The sequence below is a fragment of the Danio rerio genome, chromosome 3, assembly GCF_052040795.2.
Source record: "Danio rerio strain M-AB ecotype USA chromosome 3, GRCz13ab, whole genome shotgun sequence".
In the NCBI taxonomy this organism is placed as follows: domain Eukaryota; kingdom Metazoa; phylum Chordata; class Actinopteri; order Cypriniformes; family Danionidae; genus Danio; species Danio rerio.
This window is the reverse complement of record NC_141023.1, coordinates 44,273,687-44,301,366: the sequence shown is the minus strand read 5'-3', so window position 1 is coordinate 44,301,366 and position 27,680 is coordinate 44,273,687. Positions and strand designations below refer to the sequence as shown.

Sequence of the window (27,680 nt, the reverse complement as noted above, 5' to 3'; positions counted from 1 at the left end):
TCAGGACCGAATTCATAAATAGAGCCTGACGCTCGGAGGTGTGGTGCCATCCTCCGCAATTTCTCGTTAAAATGATGTTGCGAGGGGAAAACAAGCTAATTTACAAGGTGATATACAGGCTGGTTTCATGGAGCAATTATCAGCTTTATGGTGATATTCCAAAGATCCATAAAGCTTCTCCTCTGCTTCGTTTCATCACGCTCAGCATGTCCAAGAGGCTCATAAACATAGCTTTAGATGGAAGTGCTGGATGGGTAGCAATGCACTGTGCTTCTTCGCCGTTGGATGCAAAAATGGTCTTGAGGGATCGCAGGAGGAGAGAACAGAACTGTTTTTTTTTTTTTTTTTTTTTTGATCAAGACCAGCTGTCAGTTCTCTCCTAAACGGTTTCATTGAAGTGAACGGTTCTCTGTGAAGCAGAAGGGCCTTTTACTTGCAGCGTGTTGTTGTCTTAATTACTCGCACCTCTCTCCATGCAACTTGGAAACTGCCTGTTCTACGGCTCTCTTAGCACAGCATCAGTCAGGCGGGTGAGAGTGCAAAGGAAACAGAGGCACAACTGTCTGGGGAGCTGTCGGAGGTGTTTCATCCTGTCAAGTCTCTTGGCATTGTTCACAGAAAGCCTTTCTATTCACCCCATCAGTAAAGAAAAACAATTCCTGCTGTGTTTTGGGCCCTGTCATATCATACTATAAGTCTAGATGCGCCTGATTGTCTGTTGAAGTCCAGCTGGGTTCGGCTTGTGCAGCTTCTATGGAATGCTTGTCTTGTCTCATCGTTTATATGCAGAAATTTATACAGTAGTTACACAGCATGTAACATTTAAAGGTACAAAAACAGATGCTGAAACATATAACATACTGATAACATCTACAATATAATTATAAAGAATATATCACTTTATTGAGGTGGTCGATATTATATTATATTATATTATATTATATTATATTATATTATATTATATTATATTATATTATATTATATTATATTATATTATATATTTTAATAAATTTTATTATAGTTTTTTTATATTAAATTATATAACCCACCGGTCCTACTGCATCCATCCCGTTCTGAGCCACATTCTGAGCTGGGATCAAACTAGCAATTATTTGCATGAGAGTCGGTTGCTCTAACAAGGAGGCTAAAGACCATGGCCTCAAGTATCTGTCGCTAGAGCACCTTTTCAGGTCAGAGGAGTGAGGTTTACCTGCATAGCACTTCGATAGCTGACCTCCGTTACTTTCACCTCTCTAAACCTCACTCCCATCCCGGACAGGCCCCAATGTGGCTGGTCCTACTGCACCCATCCTGTTCTGAGCCAGGATTAAACCAGCAATTCTTTGTACGGTAGTTGGTTTCTGTAACAATTCCATTATATTATCATTTTGTAGCACACAATGCTAACGCATATTTTAAATATAGTCCAAATAGTTGTTCCTCAGAAAAGATTTTACTCAATATCTGGGTTTAGACTTTGCTTTGTAAAAAAAAAAAAAATTGATGGCAGAAAAAATGTATCACTTCTTTTGTTGTTCTTTAAAAATTACAACAAAATGTTGTATATGATGTTTTATTTTCAGAGTTGTACTGCTGTAGGACAAAGCAAGATTTGGGGGGGGGTTATTATTTATATTTTCCCTGTTTTATTTATTATTTTAGAGCGCATCATACAATTATCGATCCTTCTACGATATATGCAAAGATATTATAGAAATAGGTTACATGTTAACATAAAATGACCGTCATTAAAAAAAAAATAAAAATAAAATACTGCTCTTTTTTATGCTCACATTGATTAAAGTAAATGTTTTCAGTTTAGGCACTGTCATTATTGTACAATATAGTGTTTTGCAAATGTTCTATGTAAATGTAGACATAATAGAACTACAGTTGAAGTCAGAATTATTATCCCCCCTTATTTTATTTTTTTCCCCATTTTCTGTTTAACAGAGATTTTTTTCAACACATTTCTAAACATAATAGTTAATAACTCATGTCTAATAACTGATTTCTTTTATATTTGCCATACTAGTTAATAATATTTGATTAGATATTATTCAAGAAACTTCTACACAGCTCAAAGTCACATAAAGTGGCTTAACTAGGTGAACTAGGCAGGTTAGGGTAATTAGGCAAGTTATTGTATAATAATATGTATAATGATATTTTTTTTTCTGTAGACTATATATAATTTTTTTTAAATTATATATATATATATATATATATATATATATATATATATATATATATATATATATATATATATATATATATATATATATATATATATATATATATAGCTTAAATGAGCTAATAATATTTGTTTTAATAAAAACTGCTTTTATTCTAGCCAAATAAAAATAAGTAAATAAATAAATAAATAAATAAATAAATAAATAAATAAATAAATAAATAAATAAATAAATAAATAACTTTCTCCAGAAGAAAAAAATGTTATCAGACATACTGTGAAAATGTCTTTGCTTTGTTAAACATCTTTTGGGGAAAAAAATTTAAAAGAAGAGAAAAAAATCAAAGGGGGGCTAATAAACTACATTTTAGATGAAATATAATATAATACTTTAAATAATATCAATTTAGTCATTATTCCCTCACCCTACAGTCTTTGTATTATGACTTTTATTTCTTCTGAGGTGCACAAAGCAACACAATTTCACACTGTTTCAACTGTTTACAAAGTGTGTGTTAAAACAGCTCATGCAATCCCTGACTAATAAGTAGAGTTTACTATAAATAAACCATTCGTAGGTTGACTCCACCAAAAGTGTAAATACTGCATCTCTGATGCTCAAATATTAAATCATTGCTCAGACAATGACATGAGTTTGGGGCAGGTCTGTATATTTTACCAACCAATGGCAGATCAGAGAAAAAAGATTAGGACACCAATATATTATGAAGATATGCTGGATTGGTTTGTTTTCGCCAGGTATTGCTTGAATGCTTTCTCTGTAATTACAGCAAAGTTTTATGTCCTGGAGCGGTTCATCATTGCTCTCATTGACTTGTTTTGGGGAAAGTATTGCTCTTTTTATTGACTTCTTCTTGAATCTCTGCCATGAGCACCTCCCTCGTCCTATTCTCCAGAAATAAATGGCCTATTCTGCCATTACATCGTCTTGACAAACAACTGAGGAACATGCAGAGCCGTTGTGTGTGGAAGTAATCAGACATTGTGAAAGAACGCACATAATACAGGTTCTTCAGACTCTGAGGAGTAAACTCATGCTGTGGTCAGTGTCATTTTTGTATGGATTACCTATAAATATGCTGCCACAGACACAGCGTGAGGGGTGTTTCGTAGAAGCTTAGCAATGGATATTAGTACTGAATTCTGTATGTATTTTGGGTTAAAAAAAAAAAAAAAAAAATATATATATATATATATATATATATATATATATATATATATATATATATATATATATATATATATATATATATATATATATATTTTTTTTTTTTTTTTAATTGTTTTATAGAAAGCATTAGTGTCTACAAATACTTGCAAATACAATCACAAGAAGAGGGAGAAAAGTACAAAGTGTTTGAGCAACGAGGATAGAGTATTACGATGTAGCATAAAAATGACTGTAGTTATAAAAAAAATACATATATATATATATATATATATATATATATATATATATATATATATATATATATATATATATATATATATATATATATATATAAGCAACATCACACGAGTAGCAGTGCGATATGGCTGTATATCGGCACTGGTGGATTTACAGCCATATCGCACTGTGTATATGAAAACAAAATCAAACATGAAGAGTCTCAAAAACCTTTTGTATGAGGAACTACTTTCTTCCGCCTTGGACTCAAATCATAAGCTGACAGTTAAACAGCTGAAAAAGCATCTGTTAAACTTTAGATCTGTAGTGTCTGCTTTTTGCTGGTTGTATGTGGCCGGAGTAATACACAAAGGGTAAAGAGGCTTTACGAGTGCTGATATTACTTAAATATACAGAACTGTTGTATAAATATATATATATATATATATATATATATATATATATATATATATATATATATATATATATATATATATACAATATATATATATATATATATATATATATATATATATATATATATATATATATATATATATATACATACAATATATATATATATATATATATATATATATATATATATATATATATATATATATATATATATATATATACATACAGTTGAAGTCAGAATTATTAGCCCCCCCTGAATTATTAGACCGCTTGTTTATTTTTTCCCCAATTTCTGTTTAACAGAGAGAAGACTTTTTCAACACATTTCTAAACATAATGATAACTGATTTACTTTATCATTGCCCAGATGAAAGTAAATAATATTTGACTAGATATTTTTCAAGACACTTCTATACAGCTTAAAGTGACATTTAAAGGCTTTACTAGGTTAATTAGGGTTACTAGGTAGGTTAGGGTAATTAGGCAAGTTATTGTATAACAGTGGTTTGTTCTGTAGATTATCGCTAAAAAAATTAGCTTAAAGAGGCTAATAATTTCGCCCCTAAAATTGTTTCAAATTTTAAACTGCTTTTATTCTAGCCAAAATAAAACAAATAAGACTTTCTCCAGAAGAAAAAATATTATCAGACATACTGTATTATAAAATGTCCTTGCTCTGTTAAACATCATTTGGAAAATATTAAAAAAGAAGTAAAAAAAAAAAAAAAATCGAAGGGGGCTAATAATTTTGACTTCAACTGTATATATATATATATATATATATATATATATATATATATATATATATATATATATATATATATATATATATATGGACTTTTATTGTTGCAGATGATCCATGACTACTGCCTAGAAATGCTTTAATTTACTCTATACTATTATGTTTCCTGCAGTATTTTCATTTGTTTTTATAAACGTTTGTGAAAGGAGTGCAATAGACAAAATAATCATGGGAATAATTAATGTTGATGTAATTTTTTCAACAGTATTGAAGAGATAAATGGGCATAATTAGTCACAATCAATGTAATTATCGATGCTTAGTCACAAAACGTTTGATTTTCTTTGGACTGCAATTTGTCCAGTACGAATCAAGTGGTACTTATCTTAAGAAGGAGGAAAGAAAGTAAGAAAGAAAGAAAGAAAGACAGAAAGAAAGAAAGAAAGAAAGAAAGAAAGAAAGAAAGAAAGTAAACTGAATGCGCACTTAATTAGCTAAGCCTAAAGGCAGTCTGCAAAGTTTTTTCATTCCCTTTATTGGGGCTATATTGCTAGTCATATTGGTTTGTGTACATATGCATGCTGCAGTGAAGCAAATTTATATATTTCATTACATTACATCATTTAATACACTCATTTATTAATCAAATTAATTTAAGTTGTAAGGGATTTGAGAGATAATGAATGTATTACTAATGATTGACTATTTTATCATACAGTGATTCTCAAAAATGTTACTGTTTAACTTCCATGTGCGAGCAGGTGTTTATCAAAATATACATATATGTAGATAATGTTTCTTGTAAACACTTATAATGTGTATTGATACCAGTTTCAGAATGCCATCTAAATGTTGCAACCCAGGTTCATTATTGATACATACCCCTACTGTACATACATTTCTGAAGATCACAAAATACATCAGCTAAGAATTTTTTGCAGTTTTTGTTTTCGCGAATCTACCAGAGGGAACGGTGTATACGCTTTTGCAGATCTAAAGTTTATTTTGCAAGAGCCGGTCGTGCCTGCTGTTCTTGCATAAATCCACCGGAGGGTGTTTTCGACTGACTGACTGACTGACTGACCAGTGGCGTAGCGCAAAATGCGGAGGCCCCCCTGCAGGGATCGCTGACGGGGCCCCCTGATGAAGTTGGGGGGGGATGCGTCATACGTCAATTTGCATATCACTGACGTCATCGCATTCTACCGTTTCTGTTTGTTTAACAGCCTATATTGCACTACACTTTATATAAGCATGTTTATTTAACTAAATTTATTGCTGTTTGAATACAGTATGTCATTATAGATGTGTAGTGAATGTGCAGTAATCTCTCATATGTAATAAACTCAGACAAGTTCAGAAACTGTCACTAAAATATCTGTGATTGTAAACAAAAAAAAGAATAAACGGCCAAATTAAATTGTTAAAATAAAGAAGAAGTAGATCGGTTTGACTGTGCAAGGGAAATAACTTCACACTGCCTGTGCTAAATCATTTGTCACCGGTACGCAGAGGGGTGATCTGCTCTCGGGCTGCAGGTGGGAGAGGCTGCTGTACGAGGACTGACTGGGCCGCCTGTCAGTGCTGTGAGGCGGGGGAGGGGTCGGCGGCATCACACGCAGCTCCTTGAGAAGAGTAGGGACGGTACAGTATGGACAAATGACAGTCTACAAAAAAAATCTCCAATAACACACAAAAAAGTTGCTAGATTTGTCGCTAGGGGGGTCTGAAAAGTCGCTAAATCTAATGACAAAGTCGCTAAGTTGGCAACATTAGCAGCAAGCAATCAGAATGAAGTAGTCCACCGCTTGAGAGGTGTTCAGAGAACACAGACCTGTGAACTTTGGTTCCGACCACAGTTTTTCCCAAGAGTTTGATGTTGCCGGATTATCAATTATTAAAAATTTCGACGACGCGGGGCCCCCCCGCGGTGCGTGCCCTGCGGGCCCGTCCGCTACGCCACTGTGACTGACTGACCAATCTCCATATACCCCCTTCCCTTAACCCAACCAATAGTGTTTTCAAAAGCACCGATTAACCAACTGCCTTCCCTAAACCCAACTGACAGTGTTTTCAGATGCAATTCAGAAAAAGAAAAGCTCTCACGGCCGCCTGATTTTTATCATATTTCAGATCTTACCACGTTATTTACATGTTTATTTTATTTTTCACCTTTTGTTTTTGTTTCACCTGCTTTCTGAAATCGTTCTTTGCTGGAGTCCCTGTCATTGTGGGCAACTCCTCTCTGTGTCCCAAGTCTGTCGACATACACAGGCAATTGGTACATGAAGAAAAGAAACAGAAGCCGTCAGTGGCGTCTTACCGACACGTAACGTTAATTCTGAAGATGAAATACAGGCATACTTAGCTCTGACTACATAATTCACGCTCTCCAGCAATGTTTATGGAGGTACATTTTCACAACGTGCCTGTCTTGGAACATTTTCCTGCATAAGCTGCAGGACATACACATGCATTCACAATGGTAAGATCTAGGAATGTAGCAATACAGTTAGCCTATGGTTTAATACATAGCTCAGTTTTTTAACATGGTTTTCAGTTCGGTTCGGTTCTGATGGCTTGACACAAACGTGTTGTTTTGCTATTTTATGCTTAGGCAATAGGAACAGTAAGAGGTTAAGGAGAAGAAAAAAAAATTAAACGATTCATTGCAATACTTTATTTTTCCTGAAAGCCAAGAAAAGTACACTAGTTCCTAGTGTGTTGTATAATAAAAAATAAATAAATTACACTGAAATCTCACAGCTGCTGGTAGCCCATGTACAAACTGGGGAACACATAAATTCCTACATTTTGGAAATAAATATATGTGAATACATGTGTAAAGTTACATATGTGAAGTTAATAAACATGAATTGACAATTACAAATAAACATATTTGTACTTCAGTAAACATAAATAAACCATCGTAATTAAACTTAACAGTACTCCAGAACAGTCTACTTAATTAAAAATGTAAACTGCAATTTCACTTCAATCAGCTAACTATTCTTTTGAGGGTCTTCTGTATAAAGATAGGCCTGTCAATATTCTGGATTTTTTTTTGGAGGTCTTTATTACCTTCTCTTCTATCCTGCCTTTAGACAGTGGTATTGCTGGGTGACGGTGATATGTGCAGTCATGTTGGAAGTGTTTCTGTTCGAGTAGGCTATACGTGTAAAATTGTTTGCACACAGTCATTTTTACACACCATTAAACTCAACGGCAAAACCAAAATGTCCCCCCACCGTGTATTTGAAAGTCGCCTGCGTTTCCTCGTACTGTTGCCTTACTTCACCGCCGCTCGCCATGTTAAAGTGTTGAATGATGGTGAAGCACCCCCTTACTTTAAAGCATAGTGATTGAATATTTACTCACAGGGTGTTGTTTCCTCATCTCAGCTCGTAGACTTACAGCAGGCATGTTCAGCTCGGTCCTGGAGGGCCGGTGTCCTGCATATTTTAGTTCCAACCCCAATCAGACACACCTGGGCTAGCTAATCAAGCTCCTACTAGGCTTTCTGGAAACATCACTGCAGGTGTGTTGAAGCAAGTTGGAGCTAAAATCTGCAGGACACCGGCCTTCCAGGACCGAGTTTGGACACCCCTGACTTACAGGCACACTCAAACACTCAATTCGGAGAGAAATAAAATGCACTTAAATTAATTAAACGTAAAACTGAAAAGAAATTATAATTTAAAAAAAATACAAATAAAAATAAATTATTCCCAAGTGCATATTGGACCGTATATGTTGTACTGAATGGTTTAATATAACATTGAGAATCGTGGCATCCTTATTATGATCTATTACAGATCATTTCAATGTTGTGCTGTCATTGACCCATGAACATTTGTTTTCAAACTATTTAATAACTGCAACAATAGGCAATTTAATCTTACCTTTATGTTACTGCAGCTACCATAACATTATGTATTAATATGTGGCTCATTTCGGATTCTCGAAAGCTATAGAAATTAAAAATGTAAAACAGGAAATACATTAGGACCATTGCTCTTGTTTACATCTCTTAAAATGGTCTATAGTGGTGATCAAATGTATATTTTTATTTTCTATTACTATTATTCTTGATATTTTTATTTAAGATCATTAAAATCTGTTTCTCACTATTTAAAGGCAGATCCACCCCACACATATTGGTTTGATGTCCTTCAGGAAGATCAAGTGTTAATTACTGGAGTCAAACCATCCCCCAAACCCCCTACCAGTCCCCTAACACCCTGCCAAAAGGTGAAACGTCTATACAATCTCCATAAGTGATTTTTTTTTTTTATCTGCCTGAGAGACTGAGACTGGCTTAGAAGATGCATTTAAACATAAACCGGTGAAATACCATGTAAAATAAAACCTCTGGATCGTGCATTATCTTTCTCTGCCTCGTACAGCAAATGGCAATTAGAATGCTTTTAACTTCAAAGCACAAAGAGGCAATATAGTTTTGCTCTCTAAAAGCAACATTCAACCAAAAAAATGATGTTCATTACACTGCTGTTTCTTCTATTTCAACTGCGCTCAACCTGCCATTTGCGGTACGCCTCTTAAATGTAAAATAAATTATGAAATAAGGAAAAAAAAAAACTTACACAACCTGACTTTCACAATAATCAATGCACTGTGGAGTTTTGTCTCTCCCTTTCTCTTTTGTTCCATGTATTAAGCAGAAAAAATGAACTCCTCATAAAATGATCCCCGGAGCTACAAAGGAATTTATCTTATTTAAGTCTAGTTGTCCTAAGCATGTTTATCCAAGCGTTATGCAAGCAAAGCAAGGCCTATAGACAAATAGCTCCGGTATATTATGCGATTTGCACGAATAGGTAAACAGCAGATGGCAAGGGAAGCCTTTTCAGCCTGGCATGCTGTATTTACCTGCCCACCCGAATGACCCGTGTCATGCTGCACTCCTCATGCAGGCAAAAGCAATTGTTAACCATTTGTATCTGTTTTTTCACCGTTCCAGCTGAGTGCAAGGCCAGCCGAGTCATCCGCGGCGCGTAGGAAAATTAGCTTGTTTATCAGCATTCTGTTTTCTTTCCCACCTCTCCCTCCCTCTGACATTTTAAATGTACACCATCCATGACTGATTTGCTCACAATCAAAATGAGTTCGACCTCAATCACAAATGAACGTATCGCGCGCCTCCGTAATCTCCATATTTTTTCAATTACACATATAATGAGTTGCATAGAGCTTGATGAGGACAATGGCCGGTTATGTGCTGGTCTTAAATGAAGAAGGTTACCTTGAGCGTCAGTCATCTGTCCTGTTGACGGAGCGTTTCGTCCTGAGAAGCATGACGTGTTGTTATTAAACATCGAGACCTGCTGTACTTTAGATGCGATTTACATAGGTGAATGCAAGGTGATTCATTATGGGCTTTTTCTCCGTTTCGGTCGCTCTCAGCAAGTTTTTATTTATTTATTTTAATTCGACTTGCAAGCAAACAAATCCCAACGTAGACTTTGTCGTGGCCTTTAAATAGTCGACTCCTGAAGACCTTGAGAGGGCGAAAAATCTTTACTCGTTCATTATTGCGCAGAGGAACTGTAGAACATTGATGGAATGTAATGAAAACTAATACTGCTTCTAGTCAGTGTGCTATCTACAGATGTGTTTTATATCCCATTACTGCTCTAGAAGTAGCCACAGCTCTATAGCATGTTGAGCAAAGCATAATCCATTGGGAAATTACCCATCAGAAGTGCAATACTGTTACAGAAATGAAATTACAGAGGCACTTGTGAGCGAGTGTGTATGTGTGTGTGTATGCGTGTGCTGAGGGGCATGGAGGATATATGTACTCTATTTGATGTGTTCCACAAGGAGAATTCCTATGCAGCCCTCTGAGATGCTCATTTAAAAAGTGTCCAGCATGCAGTGATTGATTGGTTCGTGCTATTGCCATATTTGGTTGAGAGCGACAGCTGTCACTTCTGATGGCTTGCTGGATGTAAATTGGAAGAGACGGTATGATCAGCAATATTGTGTTATGCAGTATTTTGTATGCCTTTTTTCTCTGCTTTCTTACAATTGACATAACTCTTCAAAACAGCAAATGCAATATAACAGACAATAAAACAATGAGATATATTCAAACACATTGTATAATAAGAAAGTGAGTAAGTGAGTGAGTGAGTGAGTGAGTGAGTGAGTGAGTGAGTGAGTGAGTGAGTGAGTTTGCGAGTAAGTCAGTTTAAAAGTGAACTACTCAGTATGACAGTGAGTGATTCAGTTTGTGAGTGATTCAGTTTGTGAGTGAGTGAGTGAGTGAGTGAGTGAGTGAGTGAGTGAGTGAGTGAGTGAGTGAGCGAAAAAGTGAGTTAGTGAGTGAGAGTGGGAATATTTTGTAAATGAGTAAGTAAGAGAGTGAGATAAAATGAAGAGTGAGTGAAATAAATGAGTAAATTAGTCAGTATGGCAGTGAGTTAGTGAGCCAGTTTGTGAGAGAGTGAAGTAGTATGTGAGTGAGTGAGATAGAAAGATGAATAAGATAAATGAGTGAATTACTTAGTATGACATTAAGTGAGTGAGTCAGATTGTGAGAGAGTGAAGGAGTGAATGAAATATAATGAGAAGTGAGATGAATAAGTGAATTACTCAGAATGAAAGTAAGTCAGTATTTGAGTGAGTGTGTTAGTCTGTGGTTGAGTGAGTGAGTGAGTGAGTGAATTACTCAGTATGTAAGTGAGTGAATGAGTGAGTCAGTTTGTGAGTGATTGAAGTAGTATGTGAATGAGTTAGTTTGTGAGTGAGTGAGTGAATTGAGTTAGTTTTAGAGTGAGCCAGTTTCTGAGTTACTCTGTGAGTGAGTGAGTGAGTGAGTGAGTGAGTGAGTGAGTGAGTGAGTGAGTGAGTGAGTGAGTGAGTGAGTGAGTGAGTGAGTGAGTAAGTGAGTGAGTGGATGAGTGAGTGAGTCAGTGAGTGAGTAAGGGAGTAAGTGAGAGAGTGAGATATTTTGTGAATGAGTGAGTGAGAGAATGGGATAGTTTGTTAATGAGTGAGATAAAAAGAGGAGTTACTGAGATGAATGACTAAATTAGTCAGTACAGCAGTGAGTTAGTGAGTCAGTTTGTGAGAGAGTGAAGGTGTATGTGAGTGAGTGAGATAGAATGATGAGTGAGATGAATGAGTGAATTACTCAGTATGACAGTAAGTCAGTTTGTGAGTGAGTGAAAGAGTGAGTATGTGAGTGAGTGCGTTCATCTGTGAGTGAGTGAGTGAGTGAGTGAGTGAATTACTCAGTATGTAACTGAGTAAATGAGTGAGTCAGTTTGTGAGTGAGTGGAGTATGTGAATGAGTTAGTTTGTGAGTGAGTAATTGAGTTAGTCAGTTTGAGAGTGATTCAGTTTGTGATTTACTCAATGAGTGAGTGAGTGAGTGAGTGAGAGTGTGAGGTAGTTTGTGAATGAGTGAAATAAATGAGGAGTGAGTGAGATAAATGAGTAAATTAATCAGTATGGCAGTGAGTTAGTGAGTCAGTTTGTGAAAGAGTTAATATGTGAGTATGTGATTGAGTGAGATAAAAGGAGGAGTGAGATGAATGAGTGAATTACTCAGTATGACAGTGAGTCAGTTTGTGAGTGAGTGAAAGAGTGAGTATGTGAGTGCGCGTCCTAGTCTGTGAGTGAGTGAGTGAGTGAGTGAGTGAGTGAGTGAGTGAATTGGTCAGTATGTAAGTGAGTGAATGAGTGAGTCAGTTTGTGAGTGAGTGAAGGAGCATGTGAATGAGTTATTTTGTGAGTGAGTGATTGAGTTAGTCAGTTTGAGAGTGGGCAAGTTTGTGAGTTTTTTCTGTGAGTAAGTGAGTGAGTGAGTAAATAAGTGAATTACTCAGTATGATGATGAGCGAGAGGGTCATTATGTGAGTACTTGAGTGACTAATGAGTGAATTACTCAGCATGACAGTGAGTGAAGGAGTGAAAAAGTGAGTATATGAATGAGTGAGCAAGTATGTAAGTGAGATAGAATGAAGAGTGAATGAGGTGAATGAGTGAATTACTCAGTATGACATTAAGTGAGTTAGTCTGTTTTCCGAGTGAATGAAGGAGTATGTGAGTGTGCAAATGAGTTAGTTAGTTTGTGATTGAGTGAATCAGTTTGAGAGGGAGTCAGTTTATAATTCAGTCTGTAAGTGATTGAATTACTCAGTATGGCAGTGAGTGAACAAGTGAGTCAATTTGTGAGTGATTGAATGAGTATGTGAGTGAGTGATTTAGTTTGTGAGTGAGTGTGTCAGTGTGAGAGTTAGTCAGTTTGTGAGTCTGTGAGTGGGTGAGTGAGTTAGTGATTGAGTGAACTTCTCAGTATGACAGTGAGTGAGTTTTTTCAGTTTGTGAGTGAGTGAATTACTCAGTATGACAGTGAGTGCATGAGTGAGTCAGTTTGTGAGTGAGTGAGTGAGTGAGTGAGTGAGAAAGTGAGTGAGTGAATCAGTTTGTGAGTTTGTGAGAGTAAGTGAGTGATTTATGCATGACAGTGAGTAAGTAAAGGAGTGAATATGTGAGTGGGTGAGTAAGTGAGTGAGTGTGTAAAGGAGTATGTACAGTAGTATTGTGAGTGAGTCAATCTGTAAATGAGTGTGCTAATGAGTCAATTATTATTTATAACAATGAATGAGTGAAGATTTTTGTGATTGAGTGAGTGAGATTATCAGTTTTTCAGTGAGTGAGTGAGTGAGTGAGTGAGTGAGTGAGTGAGTGAGTGAGTGAGCGAGCGAGTGAGTGAGTGACCAAACGAAAAACGTCCCGGTGTGTACAAGCCTTAAATATAACATAAAAATTATTTTATTATTTACCAATGGTTTAATAAGAAGATCTATACAAGTATTTGTAATAATGAGGAATCACTAACAGTAGTGAATGTGACAAAGCAGCTGCTATGATTGTTATTTACAATATGGAATCTTTTTGTATCAAACGTTATTGCTCATTGCATCAGTAATATGATTTTTGAGTAAAGTCACAGCAGTAAATCCTTCACATCAGCTGCGGGGTTGGAGATTTTGCAGCAGAATAAGAGCATCTTCATTGTGTCACTTGTTGAACTGACAGATAATAAGTGTTAACATGAATAACTTGAGTTCTTACGCCTAGCTTGTTTGTTGACATTAAATGTGATAATAATAATGATGAGCAGCAGATGACAGTCTGAGTGGAAATAAGAGAGGTTAAAGGGACCAACAAAGCATAATAATGCTTTACTTCCATCCTTCATTTACAGACCGCGCACAGATACAGCAGAAAGTAACTTATGTAAAGCTTTTATGCGCTCGTAGGTTGGAGAAAGTGCTTGTAACAAGGTGTTCAAAGGTTTGAGGTTTTGTTTATTTGGCAGGTTTAGCAAAGGTTTATTTATATATTTTGTGCGCGCCGGTAAAACTGGAAAAGGTCAAATGCAACGAGAAAAGCAAACATGTCAGGAATTATATAATAAAGATGGCTGAACAATTTGACAGGCTTCAGCTAAAGTTAAAGACCTGCTCTTTAACTGTAGTGCCCTAAAGTCAGACCTTCAGCCTGTAATGATTTAACTCATATGAAATTGCTGGACAAAAAGTTTATATTTGGCTTCGGGTGCTGGATAATGCAGCAGCAGAAGTGGATGTTTACCTTCAGTTATTATTATTATTATTATTATTATTATTATTATTATTATTATTATTATTTGCACTATTACCAACACTGCATCAATCAAGCAATCAATCAATCAAGCAGTTTGTTACTATTTGCATTTATTCGTTTATTTTTTTCCTACCAGTTTTCAAGTTATTTTATTTATTTTATTTATTTTATTTTATTTTATTTTATTTTATTTTATTTTATTTTATTTTATTTTATTTTATTTTATTTTTAATGTTTGCTGAATTGCTGAATTGCTGAATATTTATTTATTTATTTATTTTTATTTATTTTTTTTTTTCAAAATAATGTTGGCTTGATTTGTGCTTAGTTTAGAAATATTTTTTTAGATATTTTAGTAATTGTAATTTTCTTGCTGTAAAACTGATTTTGATTGATTGATTGATTGATTGATTGATTGATTGATTGATTGATTGAGAGGATAATGGAGACACTTGCAACTGTTATTAGACTTTTTGTAGAAACTAAAAATTAAAGGTGCTGCATGTAAGTTTTTTACTCTTCTAAAGCAAAATAAAAATACCATAATATGTTTGCAGATATTTAAGAAACATCCTAAGTGAACACTCTTGTTTATCTGAAAAGCAATGCTGAAGTCAGACATTCTGCTCTGAATTTGTGTGGAAAACCATGTATATGATTAATTCAGTCATGGAGGCTCTTAAAGTATGCAAGATCTGAGGTGAACTATCTGCTGCTACATTCAATAGTATGTCAATAAATGTCAGGTAAATTGGCTTTCAAACTTACCTTATTATCATTTAACACTAAATAAAGCACACGGCATGTACCTGAGGGGATCATTGTCAGTTTTCTGATGGTCAGCTGCAAGAAATAGAGTTATTTCTAAAAATATAAATTTCATGCATTGAAAGACAATGACTTATTTTATTATAGAACATATTCCTTCTATACCCATTGCTTTTATTTGGAACATGAGCTAAATTAGCCTTTGTTGATGTTATAAATCTGGTAACTTGTTCTTGCACGTGTTTTTGAACCAGGAGTGCAATACCTAGTTTGACCACTGGATGTCAAACTTAAATACTGCACCTTTAGCATTTTACTATATAATTTATATGGAGAACTAAATGTATATGTCAAACTATACTCTAAAAATTCCAACACAAACCAGTTGAAAAAAAATATTTCTTTCACAAATTAAAGTTGATTGATCATATAAGCAGTAAGAAATCTTGAGAATTGTGTTATTTGGGCTTATTTTAATCAAGTAGTTTAAACAAGTACAAATAAGATTGTAAATTTGAGTGTTAAATTGCTGAAAATTGTATAAATATTCACAAACCATAAATTATATTTTATTTACGTAAATATATTTCCCTAAAAATTTGTTAGCTTTCCCAACATGCAGTAAAATTCAGAGTGTAAATTTGAGTGTAAAACACCTGAATATTTTATAAATATTTTTAAATAATAAATGATATTTTATTTACATAAATATATTTCCCTAAAATATTTAGCTTTCCCGACCCTGTTTATATCTTTAGAGGGTAATTTTATTTTTATTTTTTTTTCTCATCCGATTGGCAACAGACCAAACCCCTGTTGTCCCATGACATGCTTAAATAACAATACAATTGTGATAAACTTACCTTGTTAATAGGGTTGCACGATATATCGGTGGCCATATCAATATCGGCCAATAAATGCTATTTTTAATGTTATTTATCTGATATCAAAATTAAGCCAATATCTTTACAGCTGAAATATTACAGAATTGTACAGAACTGCCTCCCTCGCCCAAGCGTGGGTCGAACTTGTTCAAACTTGTTCAGTACACTATAACAGAGCTTTCCTCACATTGTTTATTCCTTCAAAGTTTGTCCTTTCTTTGAGTGGTATAGCTGTGCATTGATAACTCAGTAAGTAACTAGGGTGAGCTGGTTTCAGTTTATTTTACTTGTTTGTTAATTAAATCACATTTTGTTTTTTAACCTATTTTTTATGCAACAGTCAAGTTGCATGTTAATTTGCTATGCGAAGAAAAGGAAATAAGTTATTTTTGGCATGCTGATTTATGTGAAATCGTGAATACTGATCTATATGATTACCTCGCAATGTTGAAATTATAGCTTGTTTTAGCTAGGCTATTCAGTTCATAAGATCAGTTCAAACGTTAATGAAGTTTTTAAAATAAAATCGGTTGGTTGCTGTATAACAATATAACATTTTGAAATTAGTTATATAGATTTTTTGAAAATAGTTTTATTTATCACCTAATATATTGGTCATCAGCCTCCAAATCTTAAGAGTTATCGATTATCGACATCTGCCAAAAAAAAATCCATATCGGTGCATGCCTACTAGTTAACATAATTTTCCTAATTAAACCTTTAATTTACACTTCAAGCTGAATATTAGTCTCCGGCAAAATAACCACGGAAATAGTATGTACTGTCATGGCAAAGAAAATTAAAGTTAGTTATTAAAATTAATATGTTTAAAATATGTTGAAAATATCTCATGTTGAAAATATATAAACAAAAAACATTTTACAGGATGGTCAATGGTTCAAATATATAATGTAAAATTTTTTAATGTACTGATGAGTCTTGTGTTGTCTCAATTACACAGAACTGAAAGCAAATTAATTATGTAGTCATAAATTTAGGTCAGATTCTTGTTGTGAGCGTTAATGAGGATCGCATTGAATAGATCAGTATGAATAGATCATAGAGCAGGGAACTTGCTAAATATTCATTTGTTTTGCACTCCCGAGGCATGGATCACATGGCAGTGTAAGCCCAAAACCGAGAGAGATATTTATTTTATTTCCTTCACTCATAAACGATTCTCTCCTGCCGCTCAGAGTCATCTCCCAGTTTGATCTTGATGATAAAAAGTTGAAGACAATCCTTCATACGGTGACAAACAGCTGACTTTAATCATTCAGACATATTGTTCAACGCGCAAACATCGCATGTGACAGAAAATGTCATGTTTAATAAAGTTGTCTTTCCAGTGAGCCATTTGAACATTAAATCAGAATAATAAGATATGAAAGGTCATGCCCGGAGTGAAAAAAAAAAGAATATGCTTTTTTTTTTCTTCCATACTTAGTGTAATGGAAATTTTAAATGTTGCTTTTAATTCAAATTTTCTTCTGGAACATTTTAGATACCTCATTATTACATCCACCCTAGTAATACATTGGTAAATTGTGTGTGTGGGGGGACTCTCTCCACACCATCCCAGTGTATAGCATCCACTTGGATGATGTGACGGCAGGCACAAGACAGGACAATGGCGCCAATGCGCTGACAACACACCCGCTATTGTTGGTGTGGATAGACAGTGATAGAGCCAATTTGGTAGATGGGGATGATTGGGAGACCATGATCTGCAAGGCCCGGGGATTTTTAATGACCACAGTGAGTCAGGACTTCTCATCTGAAATACGGACGTCTCATCTGAAATACGGCACTCACTGAGAGTAAAGTGTTCCCTTCACGACACTGGGGCATTAGGACTTACAGTACACAGAATGCAGGTTGAGCACTCCCTGCTGGCTTACTACATACTACTTACTACATATCACTGTAATTCCATTCTTAAAAGCGAATGTACCTTTATTTCTTTGTACATGTAACGTAAATAATAATTATCACTTGTGAATCTGTACGGCAGAACTAGTCTTATTTACATAGTATATTTTTGGCAATATTCAGCAATGCATTGAATGGGTCAACGCCATTACCAAAGCCAAAAAGAATTAGAATATTATTAAAATATCTATGAAAAATTTTGTATATGCAAAAAAACCTTCAGTTATTTATTTATAAATAAATGGCTGAGGTAATAATATTTTAACCTTTATTGGGTTATTTATTAATAACTAAACCAGTTAGGTTAAATATTTGCTGCTTTGTTGGGTTATTTTTAACATGTATTGGGTTATTTATTTAATAACTCTACCAGATGGGTTAACAATTAGAATTTTAACAGTCAACTGATTCAACTAAAATAGAACAGCTGTATGTAATATGCATGCATGATGTTGTTTTATGTTATAATCTTTATTTAAGATCTAAAGCAATAATGTTTTTTTATTTTTTATTTTTTTTAATCAAATAACCGCTCTTATGAGTCGTGACTTCATAGCCGATATGTATACCACTGTAAATATATAAATCCATTTCTTTTTGTGTTTTTTTTTTGTATTTATTATTTATATATTTTTTTATTCTTCTATGTATTTATTTGTTTATTTATTTATTTATTTATTTATTTATTTATTTATTTATTTATTTATTTATTTATTTATTTATTTATTTATTTATTTATTTATTTATTTTTCATATTTAGTTTTAAATATACAGGTTATATTATGATATCGTAATACCAACATAAATACATGACAAACATTATTTATTGTTTATTATTGTTATTATTATTATTATTATTATTATTATTATTATTATTATTATTATTATTATTATTATTATTAAGTGATTATGAGTGTTGTTGTTATAGCATTCTGCTGAGAATGTTTCACACTATTTTTCATTATTATTATTATTATTATTATTATTATTATTGTTGTTATTATTATTATTATTATTATTATTATTATTATTATTATTATTATTATTATTATCATTATCATTGTTGTTGTTGTTGTTGTTGTTTAAGTGCTTAAACTGCATTGTCACCTACACACACACATTAAAAATAAATAAATAATAAAAAATGTTCTACAAAGTCTCTGTAACACGTCTCTGAGTACATGCATGCTAAAACAATACCCCAGGCTCAGCACTATTAATGATATTCAGTGAACTGGTTATTAAAGTTCCCAAACAGCGCCAGGAGTAACACAGATGGAGTCATTAAGCAGTGATCTCTCGTACACGTTTCATCTTCTCTCTTTTATCTCTTGTTGTTACGCTGTGCCTGTAATTAGCTGTACGCTTCTACTTCGCCACATTATGTCCAGTGATAATAGCACTTATTTTCACGTGTAATTTCAAATAATTTACGACTAAATCAATTTACCATTTTGGCCTTGGGTGCTGTGTTTAATGATAAAGATGGCTGTGTTAAGCTTTGCACATCATGTAAAAAGTTACACATCTGTTGAGGAAGAACATCAACATAGAAAAAAAATATGTAAAAACATCATAAATTGTTTTATTTTTTTGCATCAGTACTGATGAAATCTTCCAAAATGCAATTATTATAAGGATTTAAATCTCCTATTTTAGTCCATTCACATGTATAAAATAGTAATGCATTAAGTGCTTGTGTATCCTTAATTCATTATTATTTACAGTCTTACAATGATCAAAATGTCTATTATCAAAATATTGTGTATACAGTTGAAGTCAAAATTATTAGACTTCCTGTGATTTATTTATTTATTTTTTATTATTCATTAAATTTTTTTCTAAATATTTCCCAAATGATTTTTAACAGACCAGGAAATTTCCACAGTATTTCCTACAATATATATATATATATATATATATATATATATATATTTTTTTTTTTTTTTTTTTTTTTTTATATATATATACTTTTTTTTTTACCACACTGTAAAACCCAATAGTCAATGTTATCAAATTAAATGAGTGTAGTTAAATTACAATTGACCGAAAGTTTATTCTACTCATTTAAAAATAGATTTAAACTCAGTTTTGAAGTTAATGAGTTAATTAAATACATCATTACTTTAACTTAAATGGAGTAAGTTCAGAGTACTTTCATTGATCATTTTTTTTTTTAACTCAAATGGTTTGAAGCAATCGGTTTTCTCCAAAGGTTTGAGTTGCCTTAACTTTTTTGGGGGTTTTACAGTACTCAGCTGGTTTGAGTTCTCTTCATTTATTGGGTTTTGCTGTTCTTAAATTGTTTCTTTTACTCAAATGGATTAAGTTCACAGTACTCATTAGGATTAGTTTTTGAACTTAAATGGTTTGTTGCAATCGGTTTACTCAAATGGTTTGACCTTAACTTTTTGGGTTTTACAGTGCATTTAAAAGAAAATATTATTAGCCCTTTTATATATATATTTCATTCAATTGTCTACAGAGCAAACCTTTGAAATTTGTTGAAAAACATCTAGAAATTGGGGGAAAATATATATAGTGGGCCAATAATTCAGGAGGGCTCATAATGTTGATACTATATGGAATGAAAGTAGACTGAAACCAATGGTGTGAGAGTCTTCTATGTTGCTGCAGCCAGGTTATGGAATGCTCTACCTTACTCCACACTAGCTAGTTTTAAGACTTATGTTTTTTAAGACTGCATTTTAAAATATACATTTTATATTTTAGTTTATTTTTATAACTTTTCTATGTTAAATCCTTGTGTTTTATTGCATGTTTGACTTCTATGTTGTTGTAGCCCTTTGGGTTTTAAAAAAAGTGCATTCAAAATAAAATGTATTGTTATTATTATTAAACATGTTAATATTTAATAATAATATGTTAATAATCTGTTTTACTGGGTTAGTATACTAAAATTATGTCCTGAAGTTCCTGTGTGTACAAATTCTAAAATTGTTTTGTTTTGTTTTCAAACTAACGATATATTCCATAGCCTCATTTTATTATTTTGTCTTTCAGGAAGGACATTAGTTCACAGCTTTATATTTTGCTTTTTTATTTCCTAATATAGCTTTTTGCAACTTGTATCTAAAAACCTCTTGAGGTAGCTGGGACCACCTTAAAGATCCGAGGCTTTTTGTGTGTGCTTATGTAGCTCAATCGGTAGAGCATGTGGTCTAATGATGCAAGTGGAGAGGGTTTGATTCTCGCTAAAGTTTTATTTATTTTTTAGCAGATGTTTTTATTTAAAGCTTAAAACATCTTAAACATCATTAAAAAGTGGGCAACCACTAACGGACTTTGTATGTACCTGTATTTCTAAAATATTTATAGATATTTCTATTTATAGATTTCTAAAATGAAAATCAAATAAAACAAAGTCTGAAAATGTAAATAAAAACACATTTTTGCCAACTTTGCATCAACACAGCCCAAAATGATTACAAAAAAAAATAAATTAAATTACACAAAGGATTGTGCCAGGCTTCACACTAATTCTCTTGTCTTCCTTTTGCTGTTCACAGAGAGCTGATGCCATCCACTCTTGAGGGTCAGATCACGATGGAGAAAACTCCCAGCTACTTCGTGACCAACAGCGCGCCAAAACGAATCCACACCATGGCCAGAGACATCAAACTAATCATTGTGGTGCGCAATCCAGTCACAAGAGCCATTTCAGACTACACACAAACTCTCTCCAAGAGGCCCGAGATCCCTACGTTTGAGGTGCTGGCGTTCAAGAACCGAACGCTTGGACTGATCGACGCTTCGTGGAGCGCACTCAGAATAGGGATCTATGCTCTTCACTTGGAAAGCTGGATGCAGTATTTCCCACTCTCGCAGATGCACTTTGTCAGCGGAGAGCGGCTTATTGTTGATCCGGCAGGAGAGATGGCAAAAGTGCAGGATTTTCTGGGACTCAAGCGAATTGTTACAGACAAACACTTTTATTTTAATAAAACTAAGGGATTCCCTTGCTTAAAGAAGCCCGAGGACAGCAGTACCCCACGGTGCCTTGGCAAGTCCAAGGGCAGAACTCACCCCAAAATTGACCCTGACGTCATCCGCAGACTGCACAAATTCTATAAGCCCTTTAACATGATGTTCTACCAAATGACAGGGCAAAACTTTCAATGGGAACTGGAGGAGGATGGGAACTCGCCTGGTTCTAGGGACTAAAACCCTGCTGCTGCTCTCCGCACCACCAGCCTTTTCACCCACACATCGTTCGCTCATTCAATCCGTGCTTCAACACGTCAATCGATCGTTGCTGTTTGTGCGAAAGTTTGTGCCCCTCAATGCAAGAGTGCTAAATCTGCTCTGTCAATCCCACCCAACAAAATGTACCCAGTGGTGTTACGATGGCAAACGTTATTGTACATATTACCCCAAACATAAATATATTTATATTTGTCAAGAGAAGAGGATTTTATTCATGTTTTTTGGGTTGAGAAAGAGTTGCTATATGAATCATGTCTTCTATGATGATGCATGCATGCGATGAGTTAAGTGTCCTTACCGTCCCGCCGTCACCCTGAGGGTTTTCTTTTTTAATCTCTTTCTCTCTCGTTTTCTCTCTTTTTCGCACACCAGCAGTGAGTGCAGTACAATTGACTCTGATAACAGAGGATATTTGTGGGTCCTAAAAGCTAGAAACAGCTACAATCAAATGCAGATCTTATCGTTACAGTAATCCTCCTCTCCAATGAGAAAGTGTTTTTTTTTTGCCCAAGTTTATGCATATAGTTTTGGTTTTTGGCTTAAAATTATTCGAACAGTTTGGTCCAAAAGGTTTTATTTTTGGATTAAGTTTTGATTATAGCTTGCATGTTATCACAATGACATATTTTCGATATATATTTAGCTATCTATGTATCTGTATTATTTTAGGCTTTTGGACCTTGCTCGCTTGATTTATTGCACAATATGCAGTATTTTTAAATCTTAATTTAATTTAATCAATTGTTTAGGTACACTGCTCTTTAAAAGTATGGGGTTGATAAGACATTTTATTTATTTTATTAATGTATGTGTAATTTTTATGGACTTATTTTTAAGTCTCTTATCGACATATATTTTATCAGTTGTGTCTTGATCATATAGAAAATATTAAATAAATTATATAATATGTCATGCTATTTGCTGAATATAAACAAACAAACAAACAAACAAACAAACAAATAAATAAATAAATAAATAAATACATTAATTCCCAAATAAATAAATAAATAAATAAATAAATATATAAATAAATAAATAAATAAATAAATAAATAAATAAATAAATAAATAAATAAATAAATAAATAAATAAATAAATAAATTCCTTATTTTTTCCCCTAATTAAATAGCAGTGTACATTGATAATACAAATATGAAAACGCGACAAATAGAGTGTTATGATTTTATACAATATGCAAAATGTCAGAAATTCAGATTCAATTTCATTTTTTGAATGTGCATTAAGGGGATGCCAGATCTATGTGATATACAACATGGTGTGTGAGTTATTTAACAGTAAAGATTGAGTATTTTTATATAAGTTCTGACACTGTGTAACATTATGTGTCATTAATCACAACCTCAAAATTGATACCATCCTATATGTGAGTTGATCACAGCCACTAAATCTGTCCTTAACGCACTCACTTGTGGTTTATAAAAAAAAATACCGAAAGTGTTGCACATATGCTCCATTCCTGAGTTTAACCCACCATCTTTTATTTATTTATTTATGTATTTATTTTAATGCAGCCGCTGGCATAGTGATCCAGCAACATGATAATGAGTGTAGCAGCAACACTGGCGGAGGAGCAGCAGGGAGTTACCAAACATCTGCTGCAACAAAGTCCTCTGTCATTATAGACAAATGGGACATTAAAAGAGATGCCTGTGCAAATCATCAAGACAGAGGGAGAGATCTCAATGTGCAACTCACCTGATGGAAATGACATTTCTGCAATTGATCTTGATGCGAAATGCTTTTATTTTATACAAAAAGCCATGTTGTTTTTTCAGAACGTACGGCCAAAGTATACTTCACTTTTTGTGTGTGCACGAAGTGTGTGTGTGTGTATGTGATTTCTTTGAAACTGTACCCACAGCTCACACATGTTCTTTCACTTGTTTTTGCACTATTGAGTTTGTCCACAAGGTGTCAACACTGAACTTGGCCAGTCAGAAAAGAAGCAAAGGAGAAAAAGATCAGCAACACGCTACTGAAGACAGCAAAAAAAAAAAAAAAAAAAAAAGGTTTGTATCAATTTTGGAGAGAGAATGATAAGATTGAATTTATTGTACAGGTGTATGCACACCACTAAATGTCTTTTACTTAACTTCAATTGTTCACATAAAATATGAAGCATACTTTGGCATTAACCTGTTAGCCAGCACTCAATTTTGATGACAATATTGAGTGTTTCATTTGGAGAGCCACACATCTTTGAGTGTTAATCAGGCAATAAAACTTAATTGCCTTCATCTCAGACTGTGTTGCCATACATTTTAAATATTATGCAAAGCACAGTAGCATGACGTGTTCATGCCTAAAACTGCTCTATGATACTTATTTATTTGGCAATTTATGCTATCTGCTAATTCAAACCACAGGACTCCAAATCCCAGCTGAAAAGAGCGTTACTCGAACATCAAGCAAGTGATTAAATAACCAGCCCATTGGATAATTTTAAGCAAGCGTTAATTACATTTGTGCTGTGACATTTCAAGTAAACCCTCAGGATGCAAAAACTGAGATAAAGCAAATCTCACCAGCCTCGCGTTTAGAATTTATGTTCTGTTATTAATTGATTACAAACACCCATAATGAACTTAAGTCACTTTGTATGTTTGCTTATTCCAGCATTTTTTTTTTATTTTTTTATTTTACATATCAGGCTTGTACTACATAAAATAACAGGGTGTCATTGTGCATTGCGTCTTGAGATACCCCCTCCATCCAGTCTGTTTTCTATCCATGTGTCTGTACTATTCTACAACTTCGACAATCAATGCAGCCAATAGATCAATAAACACAGTCTTAAAACACATGTATCGGGCCCTCCCTCAGAACAGCTCCTGGTTGTACTGTATGTTGTCAGCGCTGAGCTGGTGTGTTTCTCGCCCGGGGGAACGACAGACCTGAGAGATAGTTACACAGAGCAATTGGTTCAATCAGAGTAAGCGCTGTGCTGCCCTTTTATATCCCCCTGACTGAACACTGAAGCCTGAACCACAATATCCCAGGTCACCCGTCCTGCTTTGAGCCTCAGCTGTGTCGTATCCCCCTGGTGCTCTGCTCAAAAGCGCTCTGATTTCAGCTTTCTCTCTTCCATGTAACACACCTCCATTCTTCCCTTGACACCGGATATATATGTGTGTGGAGTAAGGCAGGTGGGAGCCAACTGGTTATTTATTTACTTTTTTTGCAAGCCAAGCTGATGTTGTGTTAAGGTTTCCCAATTGCTGTGTTCTAACCAGGTGCATAGTGATAAATTCATATTAAAAAAAGAAAAAAAGCAAAAGAAAAAAAAAACACAGCTTTCTTATTACACGCACATTTGACTGGGTTTATGAGTTTATGTAATTTATTTTGTTATTTGTGGTGTTGGACTAATTAGCCCCGCCCACATTTAAAGTGCATTGGTCTAAAGTTCTGTTTCTTAGAATTGCACCTAGAGTGCTGCAGGAATGAGTCATCTGGTGTGCTCAAGTCATGTTGAAAAGTTTGTATTTACAAGTTACATAAACTTGCAATGCAAAAAACTTTGCAAATATAAGTAGAAAGCTATTTACTTTAGGTTACTTCACATCATGATGTAGTTACAGTAATTGTCCAATTTTAACTTTGAATTTCTTAGATTTTAATATGCATGAACACCACAAAAATGTTGTAATTACAAAAGAGAAACCTATATATATATATATATATATATATATATATATATATATATATATATATATATATATATATATATATTTTTTTTTTTTTTTTTTTTTTGCAATCATTTTAATGTCTTGTAATAGCAAGATTGTAAAATGCATTCTCGTTATGTAAAGAGTATATTTATAAGTTGAATGCACATAAACAACACAAAATCATCATTATAAGTATATTATAAGTTATAAGTTATAAAAGTTATAAGCCATTATAAGTGGAATTTGTTCTGTAAAAGTGTTCCAATTGTAGTTTATGCTCATCTTTTCTTATTAAATACAAATTGATCCTACTCAGTTTTGCGCATAGGTTTTTTATTTGCATTTTCAAAAATAATGCAAATCTTGGTGTTTTCATCAACCATTTCTTTTATGTGCATAAAATAAGTGGATGAAAACATAGCTATTGTAGCACAATATTTGCTGTAGGCATTGATAATGCTGCTGTAGAAATTCATAATTCCGAATTCAAAGATAAAAATAGCTCTGGGCAGAATGCCATGTGTGGTCAGCTTTATATGTTAAAGTGAACACATAATGTGAGCATAGCTCTATTGTAAATTTGATTAAACTATTATTATTATTATTATTATTATTATTATTATTATTATTATTATTATTATTATTTAATTTAAAACAAAAAAATCCAGATAAACAATCTCTGTAAGGCACAATGAACCCACAATATAGAATATATAATGATTCATTATACAGCACCTTTAAAAAAAATAAATAAATAAATGTAAAAATACAATGAATGTGCATTCATATTTAAGCATTTAGGATGTAGAGAGAAATAATTGTTAATCTATGTACATAAAAGGCTTCCATATTTATTTCACCAAAGACATTCAAACACACACACAGTTGTAAATATGAACTTTTGTTGCAGGGCCTGAGCACACCAATAAGAATTGATTACAAGATATTATTCCTAAAGTAATTGTCTTTTATTTGTTTATTTGTTTATTCATTATTTTATTTTCATATCATTTATTATATTTTATATTTATTTATTTAACACCCTAGTCAAGTTTTTTAAAGCATCAACGTGTCTTGAAAAATATTAAAATTCGTCAAAATTGTGTTTATTTTAAAATTATACTACTAAATAAATCATACATTTTGTTTTGATTTGTTTGGATTGTTATTTATTTATTTATTTACTTATTTATTTATTTCATCCAAAAGCCACTTTGAAATTTACTTCTTCTTTTTTTTTTTTTTGTAAGAAATAAAAATGGATGTGATCACCCAAAATTGAAATTTCAGCCATCATCTAATCACCCTTCACTTGAAACAATTTGAGTGTCTTTCTTCTGTTAAACTCAAAAGAAGAAATTTAGAATTTTTTTAAATTTATTTTAGCTGGAACCTATTGAATTGTATTGTATTTTATGTATTATCGTTAATAATACATAATAATATGTATTATTATATATTATTATTATTTTTATTATAATTATTATTATTAATATTATATAATAATAATAATAATAATAATAATAATAATAATAATAATAATTAATACTATTATTATTATTATTATTATTATTATTATTATTATTATTATTATTATTATTATTTGTATTTGTATTTGTATTATTTAATTATTATTTTTATTTATTTATTTATTTTATAAAACCACAAGAGGGAAAGTAAATAATGTGGTAATTTGCACTTTTGGGTGAACTATCCTTTTAAGGGTTGGCTTACAAAAAAATAAAATAAAATACAAATTTCATCCATCCAGCGCTC

General features: G+C 33.1%; 1 protein-coding gene across 1 annotated transcript in view; it reads left to right on the top strand.

Moving 5' to 3' along the window:
- The window catches only part of hs3st4 (heparan sulfate (glucosamine) 3-O-sulfotransferase 4), a 232,119-nt gene extending 209,948 nt beyond the window's left edge, over positions 1–22,171 (top strand). Inside the window, 1 exon segment of the mRNA NM_001080589.2 lies at positions 21,517–22,171. Coding sequence (NP_001074058.2) covers positions 21,517–22,171 — 655 coding nt within the window.
- Positions 22,172–27,680: the final 5,509 nt, after the last annotated feature.